This window comes from Cricetulus griseus, chromosome 5 (genome assembly GCF_003668045.3).
Source record: "Cricetulus griseus strain 17A/GY chromosome 5, alternate assembly CriGri-PICRH-1.0, whole genome shotgun sequence".
Lineage (NCBI taxonomy): Eukaryota > Metazoa > Chordata > Mammalia > Rodentia > Cricetidae > Cricetulus > Cricetulus griseus.
In genome coordinates this window covers 96,679,368-96,705,179 of record NC_048598.1, presented here as the reverse complement: position 1 = coordinate 96,705,179, position 25,812 = coordinate 96,679,368, and the positions used below count along the sequence as shown (strand labels likewise).

At 50.1% G+C, this 25,812-nt stretch overlaps 1 protein-coding gene across 1 annotated transcript in view; it reads right to left on the bottom strand.

Annotated features, from left to right (window-relative positions):
- Positions 1-2,557: 2,557 nt before the first annotated feature.
- The window catches only part of Acsbg2 (acyl-CoA synthetase bubblegum family member 2), a 30,511-nt gene continuing 7,256 nt past the window's right edge, over positions 2,558-25,812 (bottom strand). The window contains exons 3-13 of the mRNA XM_027416969.2: positions 23,042-23,130; positions 21,505-21,625; positions 20,218-20,301; positions 16,926-17,075; positions 13,576-13,755; positions 7,054-7,235; positions 6,731-6,964; positions 4,707-4,924; positions 3,630-3,769; positions 3,217-3,463; positions 2,558-2,631 (exon numbers count right to left, since the gene is read on the bottom strand). Coding sequence (XP_027272770.2) covers positions 2,558-2,631; positions 3,217-3,463; positions 3,630-3,769; positions 4,707-4,924; positions 6,731-6,964; positions 7,054-7,235; positions 13,576-13,755; positions 16,926-17,075; positions 20,218-20,301; positions 21,505-21,625; positions 23,042-23,130 — 1,719 coding nt within the window. The remainder of the gene's footprint in view (positions 2,632-3,216; positions 3,464-3,629; positions 3,770-4,706; positions 4,925-6,730; positions 6,965-7,053; positions 7,236-13,575; positions 13,756-16,925; positions 17,076-20,217; positions 20,302-21,504; positions 21,626-23,041; positions 23,131-25,812) is intronic.

Here is a 25,812-nt window from a genome sequence, read left to right as displayed (position 1 = left end):
CTCGGGGCCTTGGTGGCAGACAGTCTAACTGAATGGAGAATGAGGGACTCTATCTCAGACACTGCAGTGGAGAGCCCCAGGGCAAGGGACCTGACTTCCAGCCTACACACACACACACACACACACACACACACACACACACACACACACACACACACACACACACACACACACACACACACACCAGATGACAAAATCACCACACAAGGAGCCAAGGCAACCAATATGCCAATTCTCCAGAGGATGAGCACACATGGCTTGCCAGAATTTGAACCTACAGCTGTCTTCCACACTGGGCAGGCGGGTGGTATTTGCACCTGGAAAGAATGAGGCCCCAAGGCTGTGCTGTGCCTGACTACAACTTATTTGAGAGGTTTCCATGTTGCTCCCGGGAAGGTGTTTTGGGGTCCAGTTCTTCACACCTCTGAAGCATTTTCTTTCTAATACAAAGTCCTAGGGGAGGAAGAGCCTGTTGCAGCCCAGCCACACTGCCACTCCTCTCATGCCCAGAAGGTCTGTCAGCTCCATGTCTCTATCCTGGGCCTCCTGCTGTGGAAGCTGAGGCAGGACCAACAGAGCAGCAGGTGGTCTGGCTTCTTCCACTTGGGAGGGGTCTCCCTGGGCCGAGGAGTCAATCACTGAGATGAGGTCTACCTGTGTGGGGCTGGAGAGGAGGGACCTGGGTTAGTCTGTGAGGTCCCTGGTAGGGCAGTGGATGGCTTGGAGGGAATATGCATCCACCAAGAGTCCCTGAGAGTTACAGGGACACCCTGCTAGGACAGCCACATGAACCACGCATGCAGTTAAAGTTTAGTGTTGGGCTAGGGAGATGGCTTAGTGGATAAGAGTATTGCACAGGCATCAGGACCTGAATTTGAACCCCCAGAACCCAGCAGTGTAGGCCATCAACCTAGTTCAGGTTCAGTCTCAAGGGGATAGTATCAGAGAACGAGCAGGGCACCTGACGCCCTCCTCTGGCCAGCATCTCTCTCTCATACACTTTTACGAATACTGACATCAGTTAGGCTGTTAGACTTTTAGGCTGAACCTTCCAAAGTGAAGGGATTCATGCCTGCATGTAGATGGGCACAGGCCACCCGTGTCTGGCTGCTGTGCTGTAATTCTCGGGGGGGGGGGTACACGTCCACCACACAGCTGGGGCTGCACCCTGCAGCCTGTGCCCTGTGCTGCCTAGAGGCACTGTGCACTGGCTGGAAAGCAAATTGAAGGGCTGAGAAGCTGTGGGCCAACCATGCAGCCTGAGCCCCAAGCCTCATGCTAACCTTACTTGGAAACTGGGGCTGTTAGAGCACTAAAACGAGAAGCATGGGGTGAGCTCTAATCCAATCTGACCAGTGTCCTTAAGAAAAGGTGAAAGGGCTGAGGAGATGAGGTGGCTCGGAGGGTAAAGTGCTGTCTCTCTTGCTGGGCGTTGGTGGCGCACGCCTTTAATCCCAGCACTCAGGAGGCAGAGGCAGGAGGATCTCTGTGAGTTGGAGACCAGCCTGGTCTACAAGAGCTAGTTCCAGGACAGCCTCCAAAGCCACAGAGAAACCCTGTCTCCAAAAACCAAAAAAAAAAAAAAAAAAAAAAAAAGTGCTATCTCAACAAACATGAGGGCCTGAGTTCAAATCCCAGCACCTGTGTAAAGAAAGGAGGGAGCTGGGAAGAGGGGAGAAAGGGACGGGACAGGTGAGGCAGTGGAGGGAGAGGGGAGGGAGAGAAGGGTAAGGAAAGGATCTAGCTACCTGTAGTGCACACTTATATCCCAGCACAATGGCTCTCTGGCCAGCCTAGCCTACTTGGAAAATTCCAGGCCAATGAGAGACCCTATCTCAAAATACACTCATACACACAGCCCTGTCTATGCATGGGGCTGGAGCTGGGCTGGTGGCCAGCTGTGGTGACCCTTCCTGGGAGGTCTGCTCCTCAGGCCACACAGGCGGGCTGGCTAGTCTCATGACAGGGTGACAGCTGACTGAGAGTGACTATGGGTGCTGTGCCTGTGCTCAGCTCCCCCCCCCCCACTCCCCCATGCTCCCTGTGTATGGAGAGGGGAGAGTGTGGATCGCAGGTGTAGTGAGTCAGAATTTCTAGAGCCCAGACCTCTGAACAAAAGCCATGGAAAGTAGGGACCAAAGGGATTCATGCCTGCATGCAGACGGGCACAGGCCATCAGTGGGCACCACACAGATGTGAAGCCCTAAGTTTAGGTCTTTAGACCCAGCAGTGCTCCTTGAGATGGGAGATGGAAGTGGGGCCAGGAAAATCCAGAAGGTGATGGGCTACTGAGACTGGAGGACTTGGCGTATTGGAGGCAACAAGCAAGGTGACACCCAAGATTGCTCTCTGACCACGGCACTCATGTACACATTGTACCAAGATCAAATAAACAGATAAGTGGGGATCCATGAGAAAGGCTGGTCCTGGCCGGGAAGACTGTATCATAAGGACAGAAAGGGCAGGGCACATTGCCATCACCCGTCACTACCCAGCCCAGCAAAGGCAGGCTATCTGGTCTCACCGTGAGGACATAGAGGAAGCCCTGCCACAGCAGTCACAAGTACATGGAATCGATTTGAGTTTTGTATTTCTGGCTTATGATGCATCTCCGGAGTTTTGATGTCTGCCCTGTGGAGAAAGGACGGCACTTGTCATGGGCAACCGGGGATAGGGTCCCAGGGCTGGCCTGGTGTCTGCTCCTGCTGTCAGTGAGAGGGCATTATGAGATGTCCACTTAGACTCATGGTAGTGAGTGTTCTGCCCATAATAAAGTTTTTTTTTTCTTCAAGATTTATTTTTAATGATGTGCCTATATGTGGAGCCTGTGTGTGCATTGGTGTATGCATTAGGGTACATTGTGTAAAGAGGCCAAAATTGGGTATCCGATCCCCTGTAGCTGGAATTACAGATGACTGTGAGATTCCCGACTTAGTTGGGATCTGAATTCGGTCCTGAGTTTGGGGTGGGGTAGGGGGTGAGGGAGAGAAAGTGCTCTAACCATTGAGCTGCCTCTCCAGCCCAGTGAGGAGTTCTGGTGTTAGCTCCAGAGCACGAATGTGTCTGTCCTAAGGAAGAGGCAGCACAGGGAGGCCAGTCAGGAGCTCAATGCAGTTGGTAAGGGTGGCAATGTCCCAGATCCTAGCTGGTCTTACAGACCTAATTCCACAGAGAAGGGTACGGACCAGAGTCACCCTCCAAAGCCAGGAAACTCACCTAGCTCTCCACCGTAGATAGAAAAGTCTTTGTCTAAGATGAGCCACTTCCGAATTCTCTGCCCATCAGAGGCCGCTTCCTGATTCACCATGTCTATGCCACACTGGATGGCTGTGTAGACCATAGGGTCTCGCTGCTTCACTATGTCCGACACGGTGACTGCCTTGCTACCCAGCGCCCGGCAGAAGTTCACGGCTTCCAAGCTCAGCTTGTCCAGGGGCTCTCCGCTCATCTGGTCTGTCTCACTCTGCCCCAGGACAACCTGTCACCATGCATGTTCCCCAGTCATCCCCAACCCCAACCCAGACCAAAAAGCAGAGCCTGCAGCCGCTCCGCCCCCCCTCCCCCAGCCTGAGCCCCAGCCACCTGCAGCCCCCACCCCTGCCCTGGGAGCTGGAGTGGCTCCAGATTACCTTCAGCGTCAGCAGCATGCTCAGGAACTTGGCCTTGTCGCCCACCAACATGGCGTTGCTGATAATGGGGATCCTCTCCTTCACCAGGGACTCGATGGGGACGGGGGACACGTTCTCACCGCCAGCAGTGATCAGGAACTCTGGAACGAGAGCCCAGCTTGGAACAGGGCCCCACCCACCTGGGACCAGGGCAAAGGTTGCTGTGGCTTCGTTTTGGGCACTCCAAGTCCCCATCCACTCCCGCTTCTCTCCCAACATCTAAGTTCTCAGAACCTCACACGGACAGAATCTGTCCTGTTGGTTTTTGTCAACTTGTCAAGCCAGGGTCTCCTGGGAAGACGGACATGAACCAGAATATGTCTCTATCTGATTGGCCTGTGGGTCATTTTCTCAATCAGTGATCAAAGGGGGAGGGCCCAGCCCACTGTGAGTAAGGCCATCCCTAGGCTGGTTGTCCTGGGTTCTATAGGAAAACAAGCTGAACAAGCCAATCAGCAGTATTCTCCATGGTCTCCGCATCAGCTCCTGCCTCCAGATTCCTGCCCTGACTTCCTGTCTTGACTCCCTGGATGATGGAGTATGGCCTGAGTTGTGAGCTGAATAAACCCTTCCCTCCTTAAGGTGCTTCTGATTTGGGTGTTCATCGTGGGGACAGAGCTCATTGGAATTTTTTGTAAGGTTGTTTTGACCTCACTGTGCAGCCTGGGATAGCACCAGGCTGCGATTCTCCTGTCCCAGCCTCCCAAGGGCTGTGATGACAGGGCTGCCCTACAGTCTCTCTGAAGCTTCTCTGAAACTTCTTGGCCTCTCCTGGCTGACTCTTCTACTGCTCAGCAAAGCCAGCTGCAGTCTCACTCCAGGGGCACAGGTCTCAAGTCTAGAGCAACTTGCTCCCAGTACGATAGGGGCGGATCCTGATGATCTGGGAATGCTGCTTTCCTTCGTGCCCCTAGTATCTGACACCCTAACACCCCCCATGCCACTGCCTATACCCCTGGCAGCCTGGACACCCCCAAATTCCTGCCAGTTCCCCTACCTAATACACCTAGTACTCTTTGCCCTAAATGTGCCTGGTACCTTTGATTCGGCCGGTGATATATAGGAAATCTTGGTTGTCCATGCGACCCAAGTCCCCAGAGTGCAGCCAGCCGTCATCATCCAGCACTTCCAGCGTAGCGTCCTCCATGTCCAGGTAGCCCATGAAGACGTGCCGGCCCCAGATGCAGATTTCACCCACACCGTCTTTGTTCTGCTGGTACAGCATGTTCTGGCAGCCATTCAAGATCCTGCCACAGCTGTGGGGACATGATCGGGGAAAGCCTGTCAGAGACAGGGTGGTGTGGACCCCAGTCTGGGTCCTCCGGTGCCAGCAGCCTAGAGTCCTGATGTTCCTAGGCTGTCCCAGCTGAACTCAGGCTCCTCTCTCCCAGCGCTCAGGTTCTCCATGTTCACTGCATCTGAAAACCCCACAAGACTGGAAGTTGTTTCTACATCCACTTATGTGGAGAAAAGAAACCCCTGGAGACTCTAGGATGGCAATGAGCCACTTCCCCTATGAGAACACTGGGGACAACAGCCATGTGACAGCCAGGACAGCGGCATAAAATGTTACAAGTTGGAATCTCCTCAGAGAGGGAATATGTGGGGAGCCGCTTTCAAACTTATGAGGAGAGGCATGGAAGGGAAACTGAGGCAGCATTTTGCATCCACTGGCTCATAGAAATGCACTGTGTGCACTGTGCCATATGCTGCCATCCTCGTGCTAGGAGGCGGACACAGGAGGCTCCTCCTCAGTCCAGCTAACAGAGCAACTAGTGTCCTGGTAAAACGGCATGATGTGGTCATGGGTGGGCTGAGGTAGACCTTGAGGGTGTGTCTGCAGTCCAAGGACACCATCAGTTCCTAGTCATTCCTGCTCCTCCATTCCTTTCTTCTCCTGCTTTGCTTTTATCATTGTTATTGTTATTTTGGTCCCTCAGTTGCATTCTGTATGCTAGCAAACCTCATGCAAAAGCAGAAAGCCAGACCTACAATACGGTGGCGTGAGCAGGGTCAGGAGACTAACCGAAGGATTTTGGAAGAGGTCAGCCTCCATGGTAGAGGGGCCCCTCAGTGTACAGGTGTCAGGACCACTGTGGCTCAACCCTCTGACCTGGTGAGCTAAGCTGTGCAGAAGCCACAGAAGAACAATAGAGATGCCTGAGCTGGAGAACAATGGGGTCCTGAGGTCACAGAACACTTAAGTGACACTGGGAGGGAAACTGTGTCAGGCAGCAATCTCTTGCCAGGGACTGTAACATGGCCTCCTATAAGGAGGCTTATTTATTTTATTTATTTATTTGTTTGTTTTTTGTTTTTTGTTTGTTTGTTGTTTGGTTTTTTGAGACAGGGTTTCTCTGTGTAGCTTTGGAGGCTGTCCTGGAACAATCTCTTGTAGACCAGGCTGGTCTCCAACTCACAGAGATCCACCTGCCTCTGCCTCTGCCTCTGCCTCCCAAGTGCTGGGTCTAAAGGTGTGCACCACCCCTGCCCTGCACAGAAGGAGGCTTCTTAAAACGCAGGAAGTAATGGAAACTCACAAGTCTTGAGAAGGTCCTGAAACTTATAAGGCCTCAGAGCCCAGCCCCAGGTTCCATAAACAGTAACAGTCCTGGGGAAGATGCTCGGAGCTGCCTGTCAAATGTTCAGGAGCTTTGGATGCAGCTTTCCTGAGGTGTGGCCCAGGCTGCCATGGATTTGTAGGTGATGTGTTCCCTTTGAGTCTACACACATTCCTGTCAGTGACCTGTGACCCACAGTCTATAAATCACCCCCATAAGTGTGTAAGTACACTGGATAGGAAGTGTTTCTTTGGTATTTTTGGTGCTCTGTCTGGTGTAAACACACATTCATTCAGGTTTCCCCAGGAAAAGTCACACATGATAGATGGCTCCAGAACAAGTGCCCTTCCCAGAAGGTTGTGTGATAAGCCAGAGGCCCTAGGCTGGGAGGCTGGAGAATGGGACCCTCAGGCTCAGGATGTGTCTTAGCCAGCAGTCACCACCTCCTCTATGCCTCATGCCATGACACTGGGGGTCCTGGAGGCTGCAGCAGACTGGTACCTCAAAATCTTGTAGCTGTTATTGGAGGAGACTGAGTGTGGTCCAGAGCACTCACTCAACCCGTAGATCTCACCAATGGGGATGTCCAAACTGAGGAAGAACTCTAAGATGTCCTGGGAGAGGGGCGCAGTCCCACTGAAGAAGGAGTGGCAGTTGTCCAGGCCCAGGGAGTTTCTGATCTTTGTGAACACAAGAGCCTTGGCCATGCGGTAGTTCATGGGGACGTCTTGCTTCCTAAGAATGACATCATCAAGGAGACCTGGCTTCAGAGGGCAGAGCCTCCTCTGTGTTCCCTCACACCCACTACAGGACACTGTGCCTACCCCAGCATCCGCTTGGTGTTGACTTTCAAGCCGAGCATCTTCGCCCATGTGAACACCTTCTTCCTCAGACCGGAGGACTTGTATATATTTTCCTTGATGTTCTCCTGCATCTTTTCCCAGACACGAGGCACCCCCAGGAAAATAGTAGGCTTCACCTCCTGAAGGGTGTACACCAAGGTGCCCTGTGCAGGACAGAGTGGGTGAGGCACCGAAGTACCTTCAGGAGCCACACATGTCCCCCAGAGCAGCCTTTGGATCAGGCATAGGGATCAACCCCCTGCTTCACAGCAGCCAATCAGATTCAGATTCATCCAACCCTACCTCCATGTATGCATGTTTGCTCGTGCACAAGTGTATGGGTGTGCAAGTGTGTGCATGTGTTCATGAATGTGTGTGCACATGTGTGCTTGTGTATGTGTGTGTGTGTGTGCGCGCATGTGCTCGCACATGTGTGTGTAACAGCATACAGACCGGTCCACAGACAAGATTTTACATTATGATCATTCGTTTTCAGCACGTGTCTCCTGAGTAGTTCCCTGCAACCGGGAAAGGATGTTCATATACGAAAGCAAACAGTCACGCTTGGCTTACAATCCTACTTCTCTGCCAACATGAGAATCAACAAAGAGCTAACAGTAAAGAGTGTACAGAGGAAAACCAGAAAAGCTTTGTGGTAGCCATCGAGGGGGAAAGCAATAAAATGAACCTTATCAAAGCCAAGTTTCCTCCACACTTCAAAAGACCACAAAGGGAAAAACAAAAGAACTAGAAGGCACTTGCAAATCATGGTATCTGGTAAGGCTTCCTTACCTGAATACATAAAGAACCCTTAAGAATCAACATGCTTAGATATACAAAGAAAATCTTAAATGCAAAAGATGTAAACAGAAATTAAATCCAAGTAGTCCTCAGTGTCCCTTCACAAAGGAGCAGGCCCCCCAGTGATACCAGCTGAACATGACAGAACAGGATGCAGAGGGGAGGCTGTGGTCAGGATGAATTGTCTGAGAGAAGAATAAATAAAAAGGAAAAAGGGAGTGGGGGAAATGCATAGCTCAATAAAAAAGATAAAGAAAAGGAAAAAGACAAAACATCTGAAAAAAAAGAAGAAAAGACATGAAATCCAAGAGCCAGTGAGCCCATGAGAAGTTGCTCAGCATCATTAATGATGAAGAAAATGTCATTGAGGACGGTAACTTGCCACTTAACACCTTTGATAAAAATGTGTAAAAGGGGAAAACTTTCCAGAGCCTGGGTCAGTGGGAGCACACAACACACGCAAAGGTCTGGGCACACAGCTCTTGGGCTGAGCGCATTCCATCCCATTCTACGAACAAAACACCCAAGATCAACACACACATACACGCGCGCGCGCGCGCACACACACACACACACACACACACACACACACACAAACACACGGAGGGCAGAGGAGGAAGGTCGGTCTCCTAGGCCACTCTGCCTAATCCCTTGAGACGGAATCGATCACAGCACCTGAAGCTAGGTTGCCAAGCAATTCCCAGAGACCTCCCGCTTTGCCCCGAAGCATAGGGGTTATGGGTATATGAAGGTAGCCATGCCCAACTTTTTATATGAGTGCTGGGGATTTGAACTCAGGTCCTAATGGTTGTACAGCAAGTGGTCTTACCAGCTGAGCTGTCTCTGCAACATCAGCTCTAATATTTGTGGTATACAATGCACCTGGGGCCTACGGGAGGGAACACATCCCACCAGAAAGCATCCATCATGTTGAAAACCTCAGAGCCCTGGTTATCTGGACTACTCCTGGCCACGAATGACTTTTTTTTCCTTTCACTTTCTTTACAGCATTCTTGTTGAGGTCAGACGACAACTAGAAGGAATTGGTTCTCTTCCACCTTGTAGGGACGGAGGATGAAACTCAGGTCTTCAGGCTCCATGTCAGGCAGAGTGTGGCTCTGTGTCTGTGTCTGTCTGTGTGTGACTCTGTGTGTGTCTCTGTGTCTGTGTCTGTGTGTGTCTCTGTGTCTGTGTCTGTGTGTGACTCTGTGTCTGTGTCTGTGTCTGTGGCTGTGTCTGTGTCTGTGTCTGTGTCTGTGTCTGTGTCTGTGTCTGTGTCTGTGTGTGACTCTGTGTCTGTGTCTGTGTGTGGCTCTGTGTCTGTGTCTGTGTGTGACTCTGTGTCTGTGTCTGTGTCTGTGTGTGGCTCTGTGTCTGTGTCTGTGTGTGGCTCTGTGTGTGGCTCTGTGTCTGTGTCTGTGTCTGTGTGTGACTCTGTGTCTGTGTCTGTATGTGGCTCTGTGTCTGTGTCTGTGTGTGGCTCTGTGTCTGTGTCTGTGTGTGGCTCTGTGTCTGTGTCTGTGTGTGGCTCTGTGTCTGTGTCTGTGTGTGGCTCTGTGTCTGTGTCTGTGTGTGACTCTGTGTCTGTGTGTGGCTCTGTGTCTGTGTCTGTGTCTGTGTGTGACTCTGTGTCTGTGTCTGTATGTGGCTCTGTGTCTGTGTCTGTGTGTGTCTCTGTGTCTGTGTCTGTGTGTGACTCTGTGTCTGTGTGTGACTCTGTCTCTGTGTCTGTGTCTGTATGTGTCTCTGTGTCTGTGTCTGTGTGTGACTCTGTGTCTGTGTCTGTGTGTGACTCTGTGTCTGTGTCTGTGTGTGGTTCTGTGTCTGTGTGTGTCTCTGTGTCTGTGTCTGTGTGTGGTTCTGTGTCTGTGTGTGTCTCTGTGTCTGTGTCTGTGTGTGTCTCTGTGTCTGTGTCTGTGTGTGACTCTGTCTCTGTGTCTGTGTGTGTCTCTGTGTCTGTGTCTGTGTGTGACTCTGTGTCTGTGTCTGTGTCTGTTTCTGTGTGTGGCTCTGTCTGTGAATCCTCATACTTCACTGTTTCCATTGAGTTTCCCCTTTAACCTGACCCTCATGTCTTTCTTTCCTCAACACTCACTGTAAATTTAAACTCTAATACAAATCCAGAAAGTAACAATAAATTAAGAACCTTGAGAAGCCAGATGTTCAGCTCGGTGTCCTGACCGGGTCCATGTGGGAGGGAGACAGTAGCATCAGCAGGGGACTCAGGCCTGCGTGTGTGCTGTGCGACTGCCTGCAGGTCTATGTGTGGCATCTATGTGTGTTTATGTGTTCATATGCTTATATCTATATGCTTGCATTTATGTGTTTGTCACAGTGTGTAAATGTGCATTTCTGTGTTTATTTGTATGTTTGCATGTCTATGTTTATGTTTGTATACATTTTTGGCTAGTGTTTTGTCAACACAAACTAGAGTCATTTGGGAAGACTCCCAATTTAGAAAATTCCTCCACCAGATTGGCCTGTGGGGCATTTCCTTAATTAGTGATCAATGTGGGAGGAACCAGTCCATTGTGAATGCGGCCATCCCTGGGCTGGTGGTTCTGGATTCTATAACAAAAAAATTGTTGGGAGAAAAGGGTTTATTTGGCTTACACTTCCACATCATAGTCTATCACTGAAGGAAGTCAGGATAGGATCTCACACAGGGAAGGAACCTGGAGGCAGGAGCTGATGGAGAGGCCATGGAGGGTATTGCTTACTGGCTTGCTCTTCATAGCTTGCTCAGCCTGCTTTCTTTCTTTCTTTTTTCTTTTTGTTTTGTTTTTTATTTTATTTTATTTTTTGGTTTTCAAGACAGGGTTTCTCTGTAGCTTTGGAGTCTATCCTAGAACTCTCAATCTGTAGACCAGGCTGGTCTCAAACTCACAGAGCTCCGCCTGCCTCAGCCTCTGGAGTGCTGGGATTAAAGGTGTGTGCCACCAACACCCAGCCCCCAACTTGTTTTTGCTCAAGGTATTTTATCACAATAATGGAAATCTTACCTGAGACAGTGTAATCACATAAATATGTGTCTATGTATGTGACTGTTTATGGTGTGTCCATGTATGTTTGTTTGAGTGTGTGAACTGTGTTGATATGTGTTTTCCTGTGTTCACAAGCACATGTATATATCCATGATGTTTGTGTTTATATGCTTTGTGTTAGGGGTAGAATTGCAGATAATGAGCAACTGGCTTTAAAGACAGAGCAAGACGGGGCTGTGGGCAGGTTCAGGGTTAGAGCACTTGATGCTCCTTCAGGGCACACAGGTTCAGTTCCTAGCACCCACATGGAGACTCTTAAACTGCCTGGAACTTAAGCTCCAGGGACCCAATGCCCTCTTAGCTACTAAGAACACCAAGTACGCAATGGGGTACATACATGCATGCAGTAAACTCCCATAAACACATACATAGCTGGGCATTGGTGGTGCATGCCTTTAATCCCAGCACTTGGGAGGCAGAGGCAGAGGCAGAGGCAGAGGCAGAGGCAGGCGGATGTCTGTGAGTTTGAGGCCAGAGCGAGTGCCAGGATAGGCTCCAAAGCCACAGAGAAACCCTGTCTCGAAAAACCAAAAAAAAAAAAAAAAAAAAAAAAAAAATCCAAAAAAACCCCCCAAAAAACACATACACAATAATATGTCTTAGAAGGTGGAGGAAGAGGCCACAAGCCTAGGCAGCATTTCTTCTAGAAACTGGAGAAGGCAGGAAAACAGGTCTCCCCAAATTCTGTGTGACAACCCAGCTCTTGTGACACCTCCACCTTCACCATGTGACAGCCCAGTTTGAACCTCTAGCCCAGCACTCATGAGGACACGTGTGCTGTGATAACCAGCTTCTCTTGTTGTCACTAGCTGTGGCAGCTGGGAATGATGGGGACTCAGACTCCTCATCTGATTTTGTGAAGTTTGCAAAGTCTGGACATAAAGGAAACGGACATCTCTTTTCCATTGCTATTCTTAAAAACCCACCAAAGGGTCAGAAGCCAAGAAGGGCCCGAGGAGCAGCGTGCACAGGCACTGCTCCCATCCGACCCTGGTCCTCATGGGCCACAGCATCTTTTATCCCACAGAAGGGCAATACTGGGCATCTGGGCTTGCCCACAAGCACACAAATGTGCTGAGCTTGTGACCAGTGTCCACCTTGCATGTAGACACAAAGGTCCCATGCCCTTGTAGTCATGTGCAGCACCTGGGGCCCTACACGTGCTCAGAGCTCCGCAGGGGCTGGTCTGAACCGCTCAACCTTCTTTTCTTAGCTCAGTCCTCTCTGCTGTCCCTTGAGTGTCTCACTTCCATGCAATTTTTACCTGACTGCAGTAAGTTACAAACCCATCTCAGGTTTTGCTTCCAGTTATCCCACCCTAGGACAAACAAAATGATAAGCAGCCCCGTATAGGGTGGAACGTGACAGGAAGAAAAATTGACAGGCAAAAAGGTCACCTGACTGGAAAACAGGCTACTGATAACTATAGAAAATCAAAGTCACTGCAGACAGGGCTGGGTCCTTGTAGTCAGTCTTTTGGTGCAGTAACAAGAGCCCAAGATGCAGAAGGGGAAGAGCGTGGAGACAAGGGACAAGTCGAATCCTCCTCTAACACACCGGAAAACAATAGCTTGTGAATCAAGAAACAGTAACATTGTATACTCCAAAACACTAGAATTGAATACAAAAGAAATCAACTCAATATCTCAACTAAGTCTCATTTAAGGGGTAAGGTGCAACGCAGGTGAGGCTTTTAACTTTTAGGTTTATTTTATTTTATATGTGTGAGTGGTTTTGCCTGTATGTGTGTATGTGCTCCACATACATGCCTGGCCCCATGGAAGGCATTGGATCCCCTGGAATTGGAGTTACAGATGGTGTGAGCTGCCATTGGGTGCTGGGAATTGAACCCTGGTCCTCTGCAGGAGCAGCTGGTGTGTCTTAGGCCAGAATCTTCTGCCCAGACTTGAGCCTAGGGGTTGGGGATTCACATGAGCCCGTATGTGCACGTACACACACGTGTGAGCACACATTTTGTTTTGTTTTTCTTTTCTTTCCTATTCTTTTTTTTTTTTGGTTTTTCGAGACAGGGTTTCTCTGTCTAGCTTTGGATTGTTTTGTTTTTCCAGACAGGGTTTCTCTGTGTAGCTTTGGAGCCTATCCTGGTACTTGCTCTATAGACCATGCTGGCCTGGAACTCACAGAACTCACTTGCCTCTGCCTCCTGAGTGCTGGGATTAAAGGTGTGCGCCACCAACAACCAGCTGAGCACACATTTTTTTTTTTTAAGGTGGGAAATTAACAAGATGGCTCAGTGGGTAAAGGCACTAGCCACCAAGCCTGATGACCTGAGTTTGTCCCCAGAATCACAGGGTAGAAACAAGAACGAACCATGGACCCTAAATTGTCCTCTGACCAGCATGTGCCAAGCACGGTGCATACCCCTAATAAATCAATAATGCAAGAAATACTGAAGACAATACAGACTTTCAATGCCACTCAGGTCTCTACTGAACTTGTTTAGGACACAGTCTATACAATCGCACCGCACATCAAGATAAAACTAAGAGAATTTACTCAGCTGTTTTCAATGCGGTGGATGGAACAGAAAATGAAGACAGGAGGGGAAAAAAAAAACTTAGACTTCTGGCTGGTCCAGTGGACAGATGATGTGAGCACCCCTGAAGGCCACGAGATACTTGGTGGGGCCCAGCCTTACCCTGAGTGCATCTGGTTGAGCGAAGAAAGTGATCCCCCCGACCTTGATGGGGATCCAGATGTCCATCATCTGGGCCGAAATGTGGCTGAGGGGCAGGTAGCTGACTATTGAGTTCTGGTGCCCTGAGGTGTGGTGGCTCAGTTCCAGCTCCCGGGCCATGGCCCCTGAGGTCCAGGTGATCTAGAAAACAAGGTTAATCCAGAGTACCGCTGTGCCCACGTGAGCATGTGGCCTATGTGAGGGCCTGAGATAGAGGTCAGTTTTCTTCCTCACCTGCTCCCCACCTCACTGTTTTGAAATTTTATCTACTGGGGCTGGAGAGGCAGCTCAGTGGCTTGCTGCTCCTGCAGAGGGAGGGCCCTTTCAGCTCTCCACAGCCAGCTCCAGGGGATCACCTCTTCTGGCCTCTGAGGGTACCCACAGACACCTGCTGTCTGTTTGTCTGTCTCTCTCACACACATCTTTCTTTCTTTCTTTCTTTCTTTCTTTCTTTCTTTCTTTCTTTCTTCTTAAAGATTTATTTATTATGTGTACAGCATTCTCCCAGAAGAGGGCACCAGATCTCATTACACATGGTTGTGAGCCACCATGTGGTTGGTGGGAATTGAACCCAGGACCTCTGGAAGAACAGACAGTGCTCTTAACCTCTGAGCCATCTCTCCAGTCCACACACACACATTTTCTTAAGATATGTACTTCCCAGCCAGGCGTTGGTGGCACATGCCTTTCATCCCAGCACTTGGGAGGCAGATGCAGGCAGATCTCTGAGTGTGCACGCCCTTTGGGGCAGGCTCTCCTCTTGAACCAGGTGCTGGTGCTTTGCAGCCAGGCTAGAAAAGCAGCAGCAAGCCTGGAAACCCTCGTACCTCTGCCCCACTCACAGCTGGAGTGCCAGGGTCATGTGGCACCCAGATGGCTATGTGAGTACTGGGCTCCAAACTCCACCCCTAACCACTGCACCATCTTTCCAGCCCCCTCTTGTCTTTTTTTTTTTTTTTGATACAGGTCTCTTGCCGGATTCCAGCTCAACAGTTTGAGTAGCCTGCCTGGACAGTGAGCCCCCAGGGTCTTCCTGTCTTCCCCCCCACCTCACTGGGATTCCAAAGGATTCCTACGTGGCCCAGATTTTTAAGTGAACTCGGGATCCCATGCTCGTATGGAGAGTGCTGAAGTAAAGCCACTCCCAGACTACTGCCCAAACCTTTCCCATTTGTGACACACTACTATCATCATGCTAGTGGATACAGAAGGATCCCTGGGACTTGGTGGCTGGCCAGCCTAGCTACAGGTGAGCAGCAGGTTCAGTGAGAGGCCCTGTCCCCAAAAGAAGGTGGGGAGTTACTTGGGAAGACATGCTCCAATGCATACAAACAGAATCCCAAGTGTGTAGAACCACCGCAGCAAGCAGGAGGAATGAGGCTGGGGATACTGCTTTGTGATGGTTCATCTAGAATATGGACCTGTAGAGGCTGGGAATGGCTCTGCTAAGCTCTTTTCACACAAGAGTGGAGATTGGGGTTCAGATCTGCAGAACCCAGACATCACATGAGTGGTGCCCTAGTTAGGGTCACCAGTGCTGTGATGAGGCCCCATGACCAAAGCAATGTGGAGAGGAAAGGGTTCCTTTAGCTTACACTTGCAGGTAATAGTCCATCACTGAAGGAAGTTGAGACAGGAACTCACACAGGGCAGGAACCTGGAGGCAGGAGCTGATACAGAGGCCATGGAGAGTGCTTACCGGCTTGCTCCCATGGTTTGCTCAGCCAGCTCATCCCAGGACCACCAGCCCAGGGATGGCACTGCTCACAATGGTGGGCCCTCCTCGTTGATCACTGTTTTGGAATATTATTTTAACTGGGCAAGGATGTGTTATAGCTGTTTATGCTACAAATTATTACTTTAACTGTGTAAAGGTGTGCTACATTTGTTTAAACTGCATTTATTTAACAATGTAAGGATGTGTGTTTAATTGTGTAAAGATATGTTGCATGTTTCACCTTGCCAGCCTAAGGCACCCGATTGGTCTAATAAAGAGCTGAACGGCCAACGGCTGGTCAGAGAAAGGATAGGTGGGGCTGTCAAGCAGAGAGAATAAATAGGAGGAGAGATCTAGGCTGGAGAAAAAGGACAAACAAAAAGAAGGAGGATCATGAGAGAGTGAGGGAGCCCCCAGCCAGCAGACACAGAGTAAGACAGAAAGAAGGTAAGGAGCACTGAGACAAAGGTTGATAAGGAGAAACAGGTTAATTTAAGTTAAAAGAGCTAGCCAGAAAAGGCCCAGCATTCATAACTAATATTAAGTCTCTGTGCTGTGATTTGGGAGCTGGTTGGTGGCCCCAAAGGGAAAGTCTGATACAGATCACTAATTAAGAAAATGCCCCACAGGCTTAGGGAGGCATTTTTCTGAATGGAGGCTCCCTCCTCTCAGATACTCTGGCTCTGTCAGGTTAACATCAAATTGGCCAGCACAAATGTCACCTGTGATCTCTGCCACGTGAAAAGTGGAGACAAAGGGACCCGGAACGAGCTGAACCTATGATCCTGGATCCCGATGGGAGGCCTGACTCAATGTGTGGGACAGAGAGCGATTGAGGAAGACACAGTGACAAGCGTTGGCTTCCACAGATGCTCACACACAAGCATTCTCGCAAGCATGTCATCATCCCCACACTCAGGAGGCAGAGGCAGAAGGATCAGGAGTTCAGGGGCATCCTCAGCTACCCGGCAAGTTTGAGGTCAGCTTGGGCTACATGACACTGTCCCCCAAAATAAAAACAAAATAAAACAAACCCATCAGGCCAGTGAAATGTCTTGGTGGGTAAAGTGTCTGTCCTGCCTGCATGAGGACCCAGAAGCAATGTGGTGGTGCTCACCAATAATCCCAGCCCCAGAGAGGTAGGGCAGGAGGGGCCATGGCCATCCGGCCTGGCCTGATCACTGAGAGACCCTGTCTCAAAAAATCCAAGATAGATGAACCTGAGGGACCACAGCTGAGGTCAGGTTCTTCCCCCACAACATACAGAGTCTCATACTCAGACACACACTCACACAGAAACAGAGACACACTCCCAGAGACACACACTTGAATTTTTTAAAAACCACCCACCAGATAGAAACTGTAACACCAACTCCCATTTCACAGACAAGGAAACTGAGGCATGGCACCATCAGTTTTCTTGCCCAAGAACACCCAGCCTGGCTTTGGACCCAGGTCTACTTCCAAGCCTCCAGTTCTACCAGCTGCCCAGTTCCCCATGAGAGAAGACCCATACAGACCTCACCCACCCCTCCATGTTGCTCTGTTTTGCCCAGGGACGAGCATGCTGGCTGGGCAGGGGGTGGTGGCTTACGTTGTCATGGCTCAGCATCACCCCTTTGGGTTCCCCTGTGGTGCCCGAGGTGTAGATGAGGACTGCGCACTGGTTGGGGTTCTGGCTCAAGATGATACGATCCAGCTGCATGTTGGTGATGGCATTACCCAGCTCCATGAAGTCATGCCACTGTGGACAGGAAGGTGGGGAACTAGCTGGCTCATGCTCAGAATCCATTGCCCTGACTTAACCCCAATACATGTTGCCAGCTGATACAGAGGAAGGACCAAGGGCTGGTAAAGCTCTCAGAAATTCCCAGGGCTTTCACACCCCAGCCATGCCCCTAGGGCCTGTCAGCTTAGCCAGGCCTCTTTTGCACAGGAATGCTAGCCCCTCTCTTTGGGCTCTCTTGACTGGCTGTGCTGTGGCCTTGGACAAGCATCTGTTGGTCTCCTGACCCTGCCCTCTGGCGTATATGCTGTCCCAAAGGACAGTGTGGGCTGTAAATAACAAAAGACTGACCCTCAAATAGCTTAAACAAAAGATTTTTAGAGTTACATTTAATTACTTGTTTGGGGGTGCAGGTCTAGAGAACAGATGCCACAGTGCACCTATAGAAGTCAGTTCCCTCCTTCCACCATGTGAGTTCCCAGGATCAAGCCCCTTTACCTGCTGAGCCCTCTGGATGGCCCTACCCCCAGGAGCAGGTGACCCCCTGGAGGGAGCTCCCATCCTAGGCTTTCCTGAGCTCACATTGTCAAGGTTTCCCCACCCAGAAGTCATCCCTGATTGGATGAAGTAAGAGTATCTCATCAATCCAGGACTGACTAGACAGAGTTTGTGAAGAGGAGGAATTGCAGACCGCACAGATGGGACTACAGGGTCCTGCAGTGGTGGTGACCATGAGCCAGGAGACTGGCAACATAAAACCTTTCTGAACCGCAGTTAAAGGGGCTGACAAATGTTCTTTGCTCACACCAATTTGGGGGGTTTGCCTTTTTTGTATAGGCTTTTTTTTTTTTTTTTTTTTTTTGGTTTTCGAGACAGGGTTTCTCTGTGTATCTTTGGAGCCTATCCTGGCACTTGCTCTGGAGACCAGGCTGGCCTCGAACTCACAGCAATCCACCTGCCTCTGCCTCCCGAGTGCTGGGATTAGAGGCATGCACCACCAATGCCCGGCCTTTTTTTTTTTTTTTTTTTTTTTTTTTTTTTTTTTTTTGAGGCAGGGTTTCTCTGTGTAATCCTGGCTGTCCTTGAACTCGCTCTGTAGACCAGACTGGCCTCAAACTCAGAGATCCGCTGCCTCTGTTGGGACTAAAGGCAATGACATCTTTTAGGTTCAGATGGTCTTTCCAGGGCAGTTAAGCAGACCGAGGCATTGGTCCTTAAAAAAAAATGTTGTCTTAAACCGAATCTTAAACTGTAGGCTTAAACCCCTGTCATGGTGGCAAGACTTTAAATTCCAGCACACAGGAGGCTGAGGCAGGAGGATGCCAAGTTTTAGGCCACCCTGGGCTATGAATCCAGGACTACCCTGGGCTACATATCCAGATCTATCTCCATTCCAACCCTACAGGGTCTCTCATTCACTGCAGAGTAGATAGGTACCTAACAAAACCATTCTGAAAGTGTCCCATTGAGGGGCACTGCTGTTCAGAGGGAACGAGGCATAAAGTACTGACTTGTTCCCATGGTGAGAACGCTGCTGCCACCTAGTGGCCAAAGGCCAGAAGCAAGGTTCAGCATCCCACTGCTCTAGATAGAACTATCGCTGCCAAGGGTGCTCTGCCCCGAGTTCAAGAGGGCCAAGCCTGGAGAGTGTGGTCAGGGACATGTCTAGGTAAGGAGGCTTACTTTTGCTTTTTCTTCCCTCTTAAAGCTCATCATTAAAAGTTGAATCCAAGATCTCTCATCACATACTAGGCAAGAATACAGACAGCTAGGCCCCCAGCCCCTCACTGGGAAATTGTAGGCAGGGTCTCCACCCCTGACCACGCCCCCAGCCCCTCACTGGGAAGTCTAGGCAGCCTTTCTACTTCTAAGCCAAGTTTCCAGGCCTCTTTATTTTAATAGAGCGTCTTAGTTGTTGCTCCCACTAGCCTTAAACTCACAATCCTCCTATCTGAACCTTCCTAATTGTTAGGGTGGCAGGCCTGTGTCCCCGGCTTTGCTTCAAACATACATTTTGTTTGTTTTATTGTTTTTTTCGAGACAGGATTTCTCTGTGTAACAGCTCTGGCTGTCCTGGAACTCACTCTGTAGACCAGGCTGGCTTCAGACTCAGAGATCCACCTGCCTCTGCCTCCTGAGAGCTGGGATTAAAGGCGTGTGCCATCACCTGTCTTGGAACTCTCAGTGTATGTATGCCAAGTCAGCCGGCCTTGACCTCACAGAGATGCTCCTGCCTGGGCTGCCAGGTGCTGGGAGTGTGTGGCTGGCATGCCTGGTGATGGGCATTTTTTTAAAGATAAATATTGGAAGCCATGTGTGTTAACTGTTTCCATGTAATCATTCCACGATGTACACAGATGTTACATTAGGTTGTAGGACTGACAAGCCAGCCCAGCCAAGCCTGACGACTTGAGTTCGATCCCAGGATCCACGTATGATGGAATGAGAGAGGCCACCTTTTTGACCTCTCAAATGTCCCTCCCGACATAACAAATAAATACAATAAGATTTGTTAAAAAAAAAAAAGAGAGAGAGCATATTTTAGGCTATAGGTTTGATATTTGATATAGAATATGGGCCCCTGTCTCAAAAAGATAAAAGCATGCAAATACATATATGCAAATTTTCCCCTTGAAAGTTGAAAATAAGGGTTTATTTATTTATTTATTTATTTATTTGGTTTTTTGGAGACAGGGTTTCTCTGTGTAGCTTTGGAGCCTATCCTGGCACTCGCTCTGGAGACCAGGCTGGCCTCGAACTCACAGAGAACCGCCTGCCTCTGCCTTTTCAACTACTTTGATTTTTCTGACAGGCACAAAATAATGAGGTCCTGCCTTTATCTACTGGTTTTGGGCTAAGGGATGGCAGGCAGCAAGAATAGGAAACACTTGCAGTAATCACACTGTCCCTGTAGCCACGCCCACTTTCCTCACAGGGCCCCACCCACTCGTGTGAGCCTGTCCACTTCCTTCCCTAGAGAGTCCCCATCCACTCCTGTCAGGTCCCACCTTGCACAATTCCTCCGGGAGTCCCCGCCTGATCACTGTGCATTTACCCCTGTTTCCCCTCCTCCCCCCGCCCCCTCCCCGTTATCTTGGCCAGACTCAAGCCCCTGCCCTCCGGCAGACCCCTTCCCTCAGCCCCTCCGGTCTGCACTCACGGAGTACAGGTTCCTGCCGCTTTCCTCCAATGGCAGCTTGTATTGCACGATGGTTTTCACAGACTCCCTCTTGTCCGGTGGAATCTGAAAGAGTTCCCAGAGGGCTCAGGGTACTGGAACGCAGGATCTGCACCGGCCTGCTCCTAAAGGCTCTTGCACATGGTGGGAGAGGAGGGCCAACCCCACAGAGCTGTCCTCTGTCCTCCACACACAGTGGCAGGCATGCACCCGGACACCTGGCCTCACACAATACGTATACAAACGTAATTTTTAAAAACCAACGCTGGGGTTGTGCTCCGTGGGCAGAACACTCACACTCACTGGGCATTCACAAAGCCCTGTGGCCTGTTCTCAGTGCCACAGCAACCAGGTGTGATGGCACGTGTCACCCCAGCCCTTAGGAGGTGGAGGCAGGAGGGTCAGGAGTTCAAGGTTATCTTCAACTGCACAGTGAGTTGGAGGCCAGCCTAGGCTGCATGAGACCCAGCTGAAAACTGACAGACATGTGTTGGCAACCAGGAGTCAAAGGGAGGGCTGCTCTCTTTGCACATGGCCATAGACTTAAGTTGCTCTAAGAAGAAACTCACTGCGACACATGGCCAACACCTAGACCACAGGTGGACAGACATGACGTCCCTGCTCCACATGCTTCTAGATAATGTCTGACCCAAGACTGGCAACATGCACCCAACTGTCATGGTGTGTGCACGTATGTGTGTGTCTGTCTTCGTGTGTAGAGGACAGAGGACAGCGTCAGGGGACGGACAATGGTGGGCATCTTCCTCCATCACTCCCTGCTTGTCTTTTGAGGCAGAGTCTCTCACTGACTGACTGGCCAGGAGTCCTGTCCCTGCCATCCTCGAACTGCAATGACAGACCTGTGCCACTGGCCCTGACTCCTGGCATAGGCACTAGGGATTCAGACTCAGGTCCCCACTGAGCCACCTCCCCAGTCCCTGGGTTCCAGATCATCCTGCCAAACCCAGGCAAGTTCTGGGCATCTGTGTACATGTGAGGGGTGAAAGGTGTTTCTGTAACATCTATAAAAATTACAAATGGAGATAAAAATAAATGCCACAAGAACAGTGCCAGGGTCCCAATTCCTCGCCGTGCTCGCCTCCTGGTCGTGCACTTACCAGTCGGTGGTTGGGAAGTGAATTTAATTGTCAGGCTTGGGAATCAACCTCCCTGCACTGACCCTGCTCCCACCAAAGGCATTTTCTTCTGGCTATCTTTGTGGACACGCCTCAGACAGTGCACCCCAGCACCCACCCGAGTCTCACTCACCGACAGGATTTTCTGCAGCTGTTGGTCATTCTCCACCAGCAAGACGTTCAACCTGGCATGCTCGATGACATACTGGCACGCTTCGGCTGAGTTGGTGGCATAGATACCAACACAGAGGCCCCTGGGGACACAAGACAAACTCAATTGTGGGTGGACTGGGTGCTTTTGAAAGAGTTCGTTCTTTCTTAAAAGGTTTTCTTGTTTTATTTTGTTAATGTATGTGGGTGTTTTGTCTGTCTGTCTGTCTATGTATCTCATATGTGTAAAGAGTCCACAGTGGCCAGAAGTGGGAGTCAGATCTCCCGGACCTGGAGTTACAGATGGCTGTGAGCTGCCATGTGAGTGCTGGGAATTGAACCTGGGTCCTCTGCATGTGCTCTTTCCACAGTTTATTCTTCTTTACAATTACATGCATTTGTGTGGGTGTGGTGGTTCATCCCACAGTGAGCAGGTCCGAAAGGAGCCAGCAGGGTCTTTCCTGCCACCCCGTGGATCCAAAGCATGGGACAGAGGTCAACAGGTTTGGTGAGAAGTGCTTTTTGTCCGCTGGGCCACCATCTCCCCCGCCAGGGCTAGTGTTTTGTGTGGCTTCTCAGACTTGAGCTCAGGCTCTCACACTGGCACCATGAGGCCTTAGGCCACCCAGCCGACTCCCCTGCCAGGGCCGTGAGTTTTTAGAAGGATCACTTTGCCACAGAGCCCCAAACCACCAGGCTTCTGTAGAGGTCTCCATCTGAGAACTCAGCCCAGGCTGAGGCGCCTCCTGCAGGGGACCCTGTTCAGTTCCCATCACCTCCTTAGTTCACATTAGCCTATAACTCCAGCTGCAGGGGTTCTGACCCCTTTGCCCCCTCTCCTGGCCTCTGTGGACATCTGCACACACACAAATATACACCCGCACATGTGCACAGCTCTTAAATGTTGAGAAACTATTTTTAAAAGAAAGATGAAACCAAGGCCACAGGTGGAAGTGGTGTTACTCTTGACCTCCAAATCTGAATCCGGGTTTGTGCTGAGTGTGGAGTCCACAATAATTTGAAAACATTGGCTACCTACCCAGCTTCTCCTGCATGACCCTTGTCCCAAATACTCTGCAGTGATGAGAAGAGCAATTGGTTAAAAACTACGATAAGACCCCAGATACGTCAAGAGCTGTTATGATAACCACAGACTTGTGTAAGCAAACCCGTTAAGTTTGTACAAACACCTTGTTATCACAAATTGTAAATTCCCGGAACGTACCAACACCCAAGACAACCTCAAACTGTAAAAATTCTTATATCACCCCTGACCCTCTATGTGTGGCTTTTGCTTTAAAAAGAAGTTACTCACTCTGTTCCCGGTCATGGTGTCAGAACCCGACCTGCCCATGGCCCTAACTAGATGGAAGTTCTGGTACCCCATGGTGATGGAATAAAGTTGCCTCTGCTCATCTAACTTTGGTGGCCTAGTCCTCAATATTTGTGCAATTCCCAGACCCAACACTGAACAGCCCGAGACACAGGTTCATCAGCATGACTGCAACGGTGGAACATACCCGGCCAAGATGGCACCAATGGCGCCGATGACCCACTCAGGGGAGTTAGAGCCCAGGATGCCGACACCATGGAAGCGCTGCAGGCCCAGCTGGAGGGAACAAAACCAGAAGGAAGTTGCCATCAGCTCCTGGGCATGAGGGGGTGAGAAAAAAGCAACGGGAAAGCGGCTGTACTGAGCAGGGAGCTGCTGTTCAGCCTGCACTCCAGTGCCGTGAGCTTGCTTCCTTCCTTCCAGGCATCTGTGGGATGAAGTCCACACGGTGCAGAAGTCACTCTGGTTCAGGACTGGAAAGCACATCCACTTGGCCATTTCTACCACCGGACTCAAGAACCTCCCAATTTCCCCAAATGAATCTCTGCCCACATTCAACACTAACTCCATCCCTCCCCCAGGCCTTGGCACCCGAGTCCCACTTTCCGTCACTGTGGGTCTGATGGCTCTAGGAACCTCTTGGGATAAGATCTTGCAGTGTGTGTCCTCTGTGTAAGATTCATGTCATTAAGCTGGGCGTTGGTGGCGCACGCTTTTAATCTCAGCACTTGGGAGGCAGAGGCGGGCGGATCTCTGTGAGTTCCAGGCCAGCCTGGTCTCCAGAGCGAGTGCCAGGATAGCTCCAAAGCTACACAGAGAAACCCTGTCTAGAAAAACCAAAAAAAAAAAAAAAAAAAAAAAAAAAAAAAAAAAAAAAAAGATTCACGTCATTGAGTATCTTGTCCCCGGGAGCCTCCATTTTGTAGTACCACCCGTCAGGTTTCCCTGTTTTTAAGGCTGTATAGTATCCCACTGTATAAACACATCACACTTCGCTTACACACCAGCACTGGGCACTTGGCTGGTGTGAACAGTGCTGTGGTGGCTACAGATGTCCTTTAAGGCCCTGGTCTTGATTCCTCTGAGCACATACTTAGAAGAGAACATTCTGGGTGGTCTGCTAATTCTATGTCTTATTTGTAGGAAATATGTATGAATGGTGTACATGCCTGTGCATACATGTGTGTATCCTCAGGGGGTATCCTCAGGCGTCATTGCTCATAAGCCATCTATCTGGGCGTGTGGGTATATAGAAGGCTTGACAGGACCTCATGCTTTCCTCTGTCCCTGTGTTGAGACAGATCCCCCACTGGACCAGGCCAGTGAGTTTTGGGGATGAGCCTCTGCTTACCCACTGGCTAGAGGGATGCAAGAACACACAGCCTCTCCTGGCGTTTGACATCAGTTCTGGGGACTCAAACTCAGTTCTTGCTAGGAAAGATTCAGGGAGCATAGCCCATCTGGGGAGCATGGCCCTAGCCCTGTCTTTTCAGACACAGTCTTGTGCTTCTACCTGGAGCTCATCATAGGCCAGGGTGCTGGCGGGGGAACCCGGAATCCACCCTTCTTCACCTTCTAAGTCTTAATTATGAGGACATGTGTCTATGCAGATGTGTGCATTTGCATACAGCTGCCCACAGAAACCAGAAGTGTTGTGTCCCCCTGAAGCTGGAGTTCCCAGCTGTGAGCCACTGCTGAGAATCAAACATGTCCTCTGGAAGAGCAGGAAGAGTCCTTAACTGCTCTCACCCTGAATTTTTTAAAATTACATTTATCTACTGTGGTGTTTGAATGAGAATGGTCCCCAGAGGCCCGAATGTCTGAATGCTTGGGCCCAGGTAGTAGAACTGTTTGAGAAGGATCAGGGTGTGTGACCTTGTTGGAGGAGGTGTGTCACTGGGGTTGGCTTGGTGGTTTCAAAAGCCCACAGCAGGACCAGTCTCAGTCCTCTCTCTGCCTGTGGATCAGGATGTAGCTCTCGGTTACTGCTCCAGACCGTGCCTGTCTCTTCCCTACCATGCTTGTGGACTAAGCCTCTGACACCAGCCCTTCAGTGAAATGGTTTCTTATGTAAGAGTTGCCTTGGTCATGGTATCTCTTCCCAGCAATAGAATCCTAAAACAGAAGTTGGTAACAATGAGCAGGGCACAAATGTGACAGACCGCCAGGCGGTGGTCACGCACGCCTTTAATCCCAGCACTCGGGAGGCAGAGCCAGGCAGATCTCTGTGAGTTCAAGACCAGCCTGGTCTACAAGACCACAGAGCCACAGAGAAACCCTGTCTTGAAAAACCAAAAAAAAAAAAAAAAAGGAGGGGGACAGACCAGACCATGCCGCTTGTTGGTGGACTGTGGACTTTGGGATTTTGGATTAGGACAATAGCTGGATGCTTTAAGTGGGCCTTAATGGGCCATCTTAGGAGGATCTTGGAAGACAGTGATGCTGGGAGACTGTAGACTATGGAGGCCCAACTCAAGAGGTTTCAGAAGAGAACAGTATTAGCAACAGGGCCAAAGACTATTCTTAGGAATATTTTAGTGAAGAATGTGGCTGCTTTCTGCCGGTGGCTAATGTGAAGAAATTTGAGCCAAAGTTGTTGAGATTTCTTTTCTTTTCTTTTTACTTTTATTTCATTTGCATTGGCATTTTGCCTGCAGGTAGGTCTGTGTGAGGGTGTCAGATCTTGGAGTTACAGACAGGTGTGAGCTGCCATGTGGGTGCTGGGAATTGAACCCGGGTTCTAAGGAAGAATAGCCAGGTCTCTTAGCCACTGAGCTCCAGCTCAGTGGCTAAGCTCCGAAAATGAGATTTCAAGAAAGCCTAATATTGACTGTGTCTTATGACTGTTAGTGGTCTAAGCAGGTCCACAAGGAAAGGAGTGAGCAGGGCAAAGAGGAGAGCAAAGTGCCCTGAGCAGCATCAGGAAATGCCATGCTGGGGCCAAGCCCTGTGCTCGAG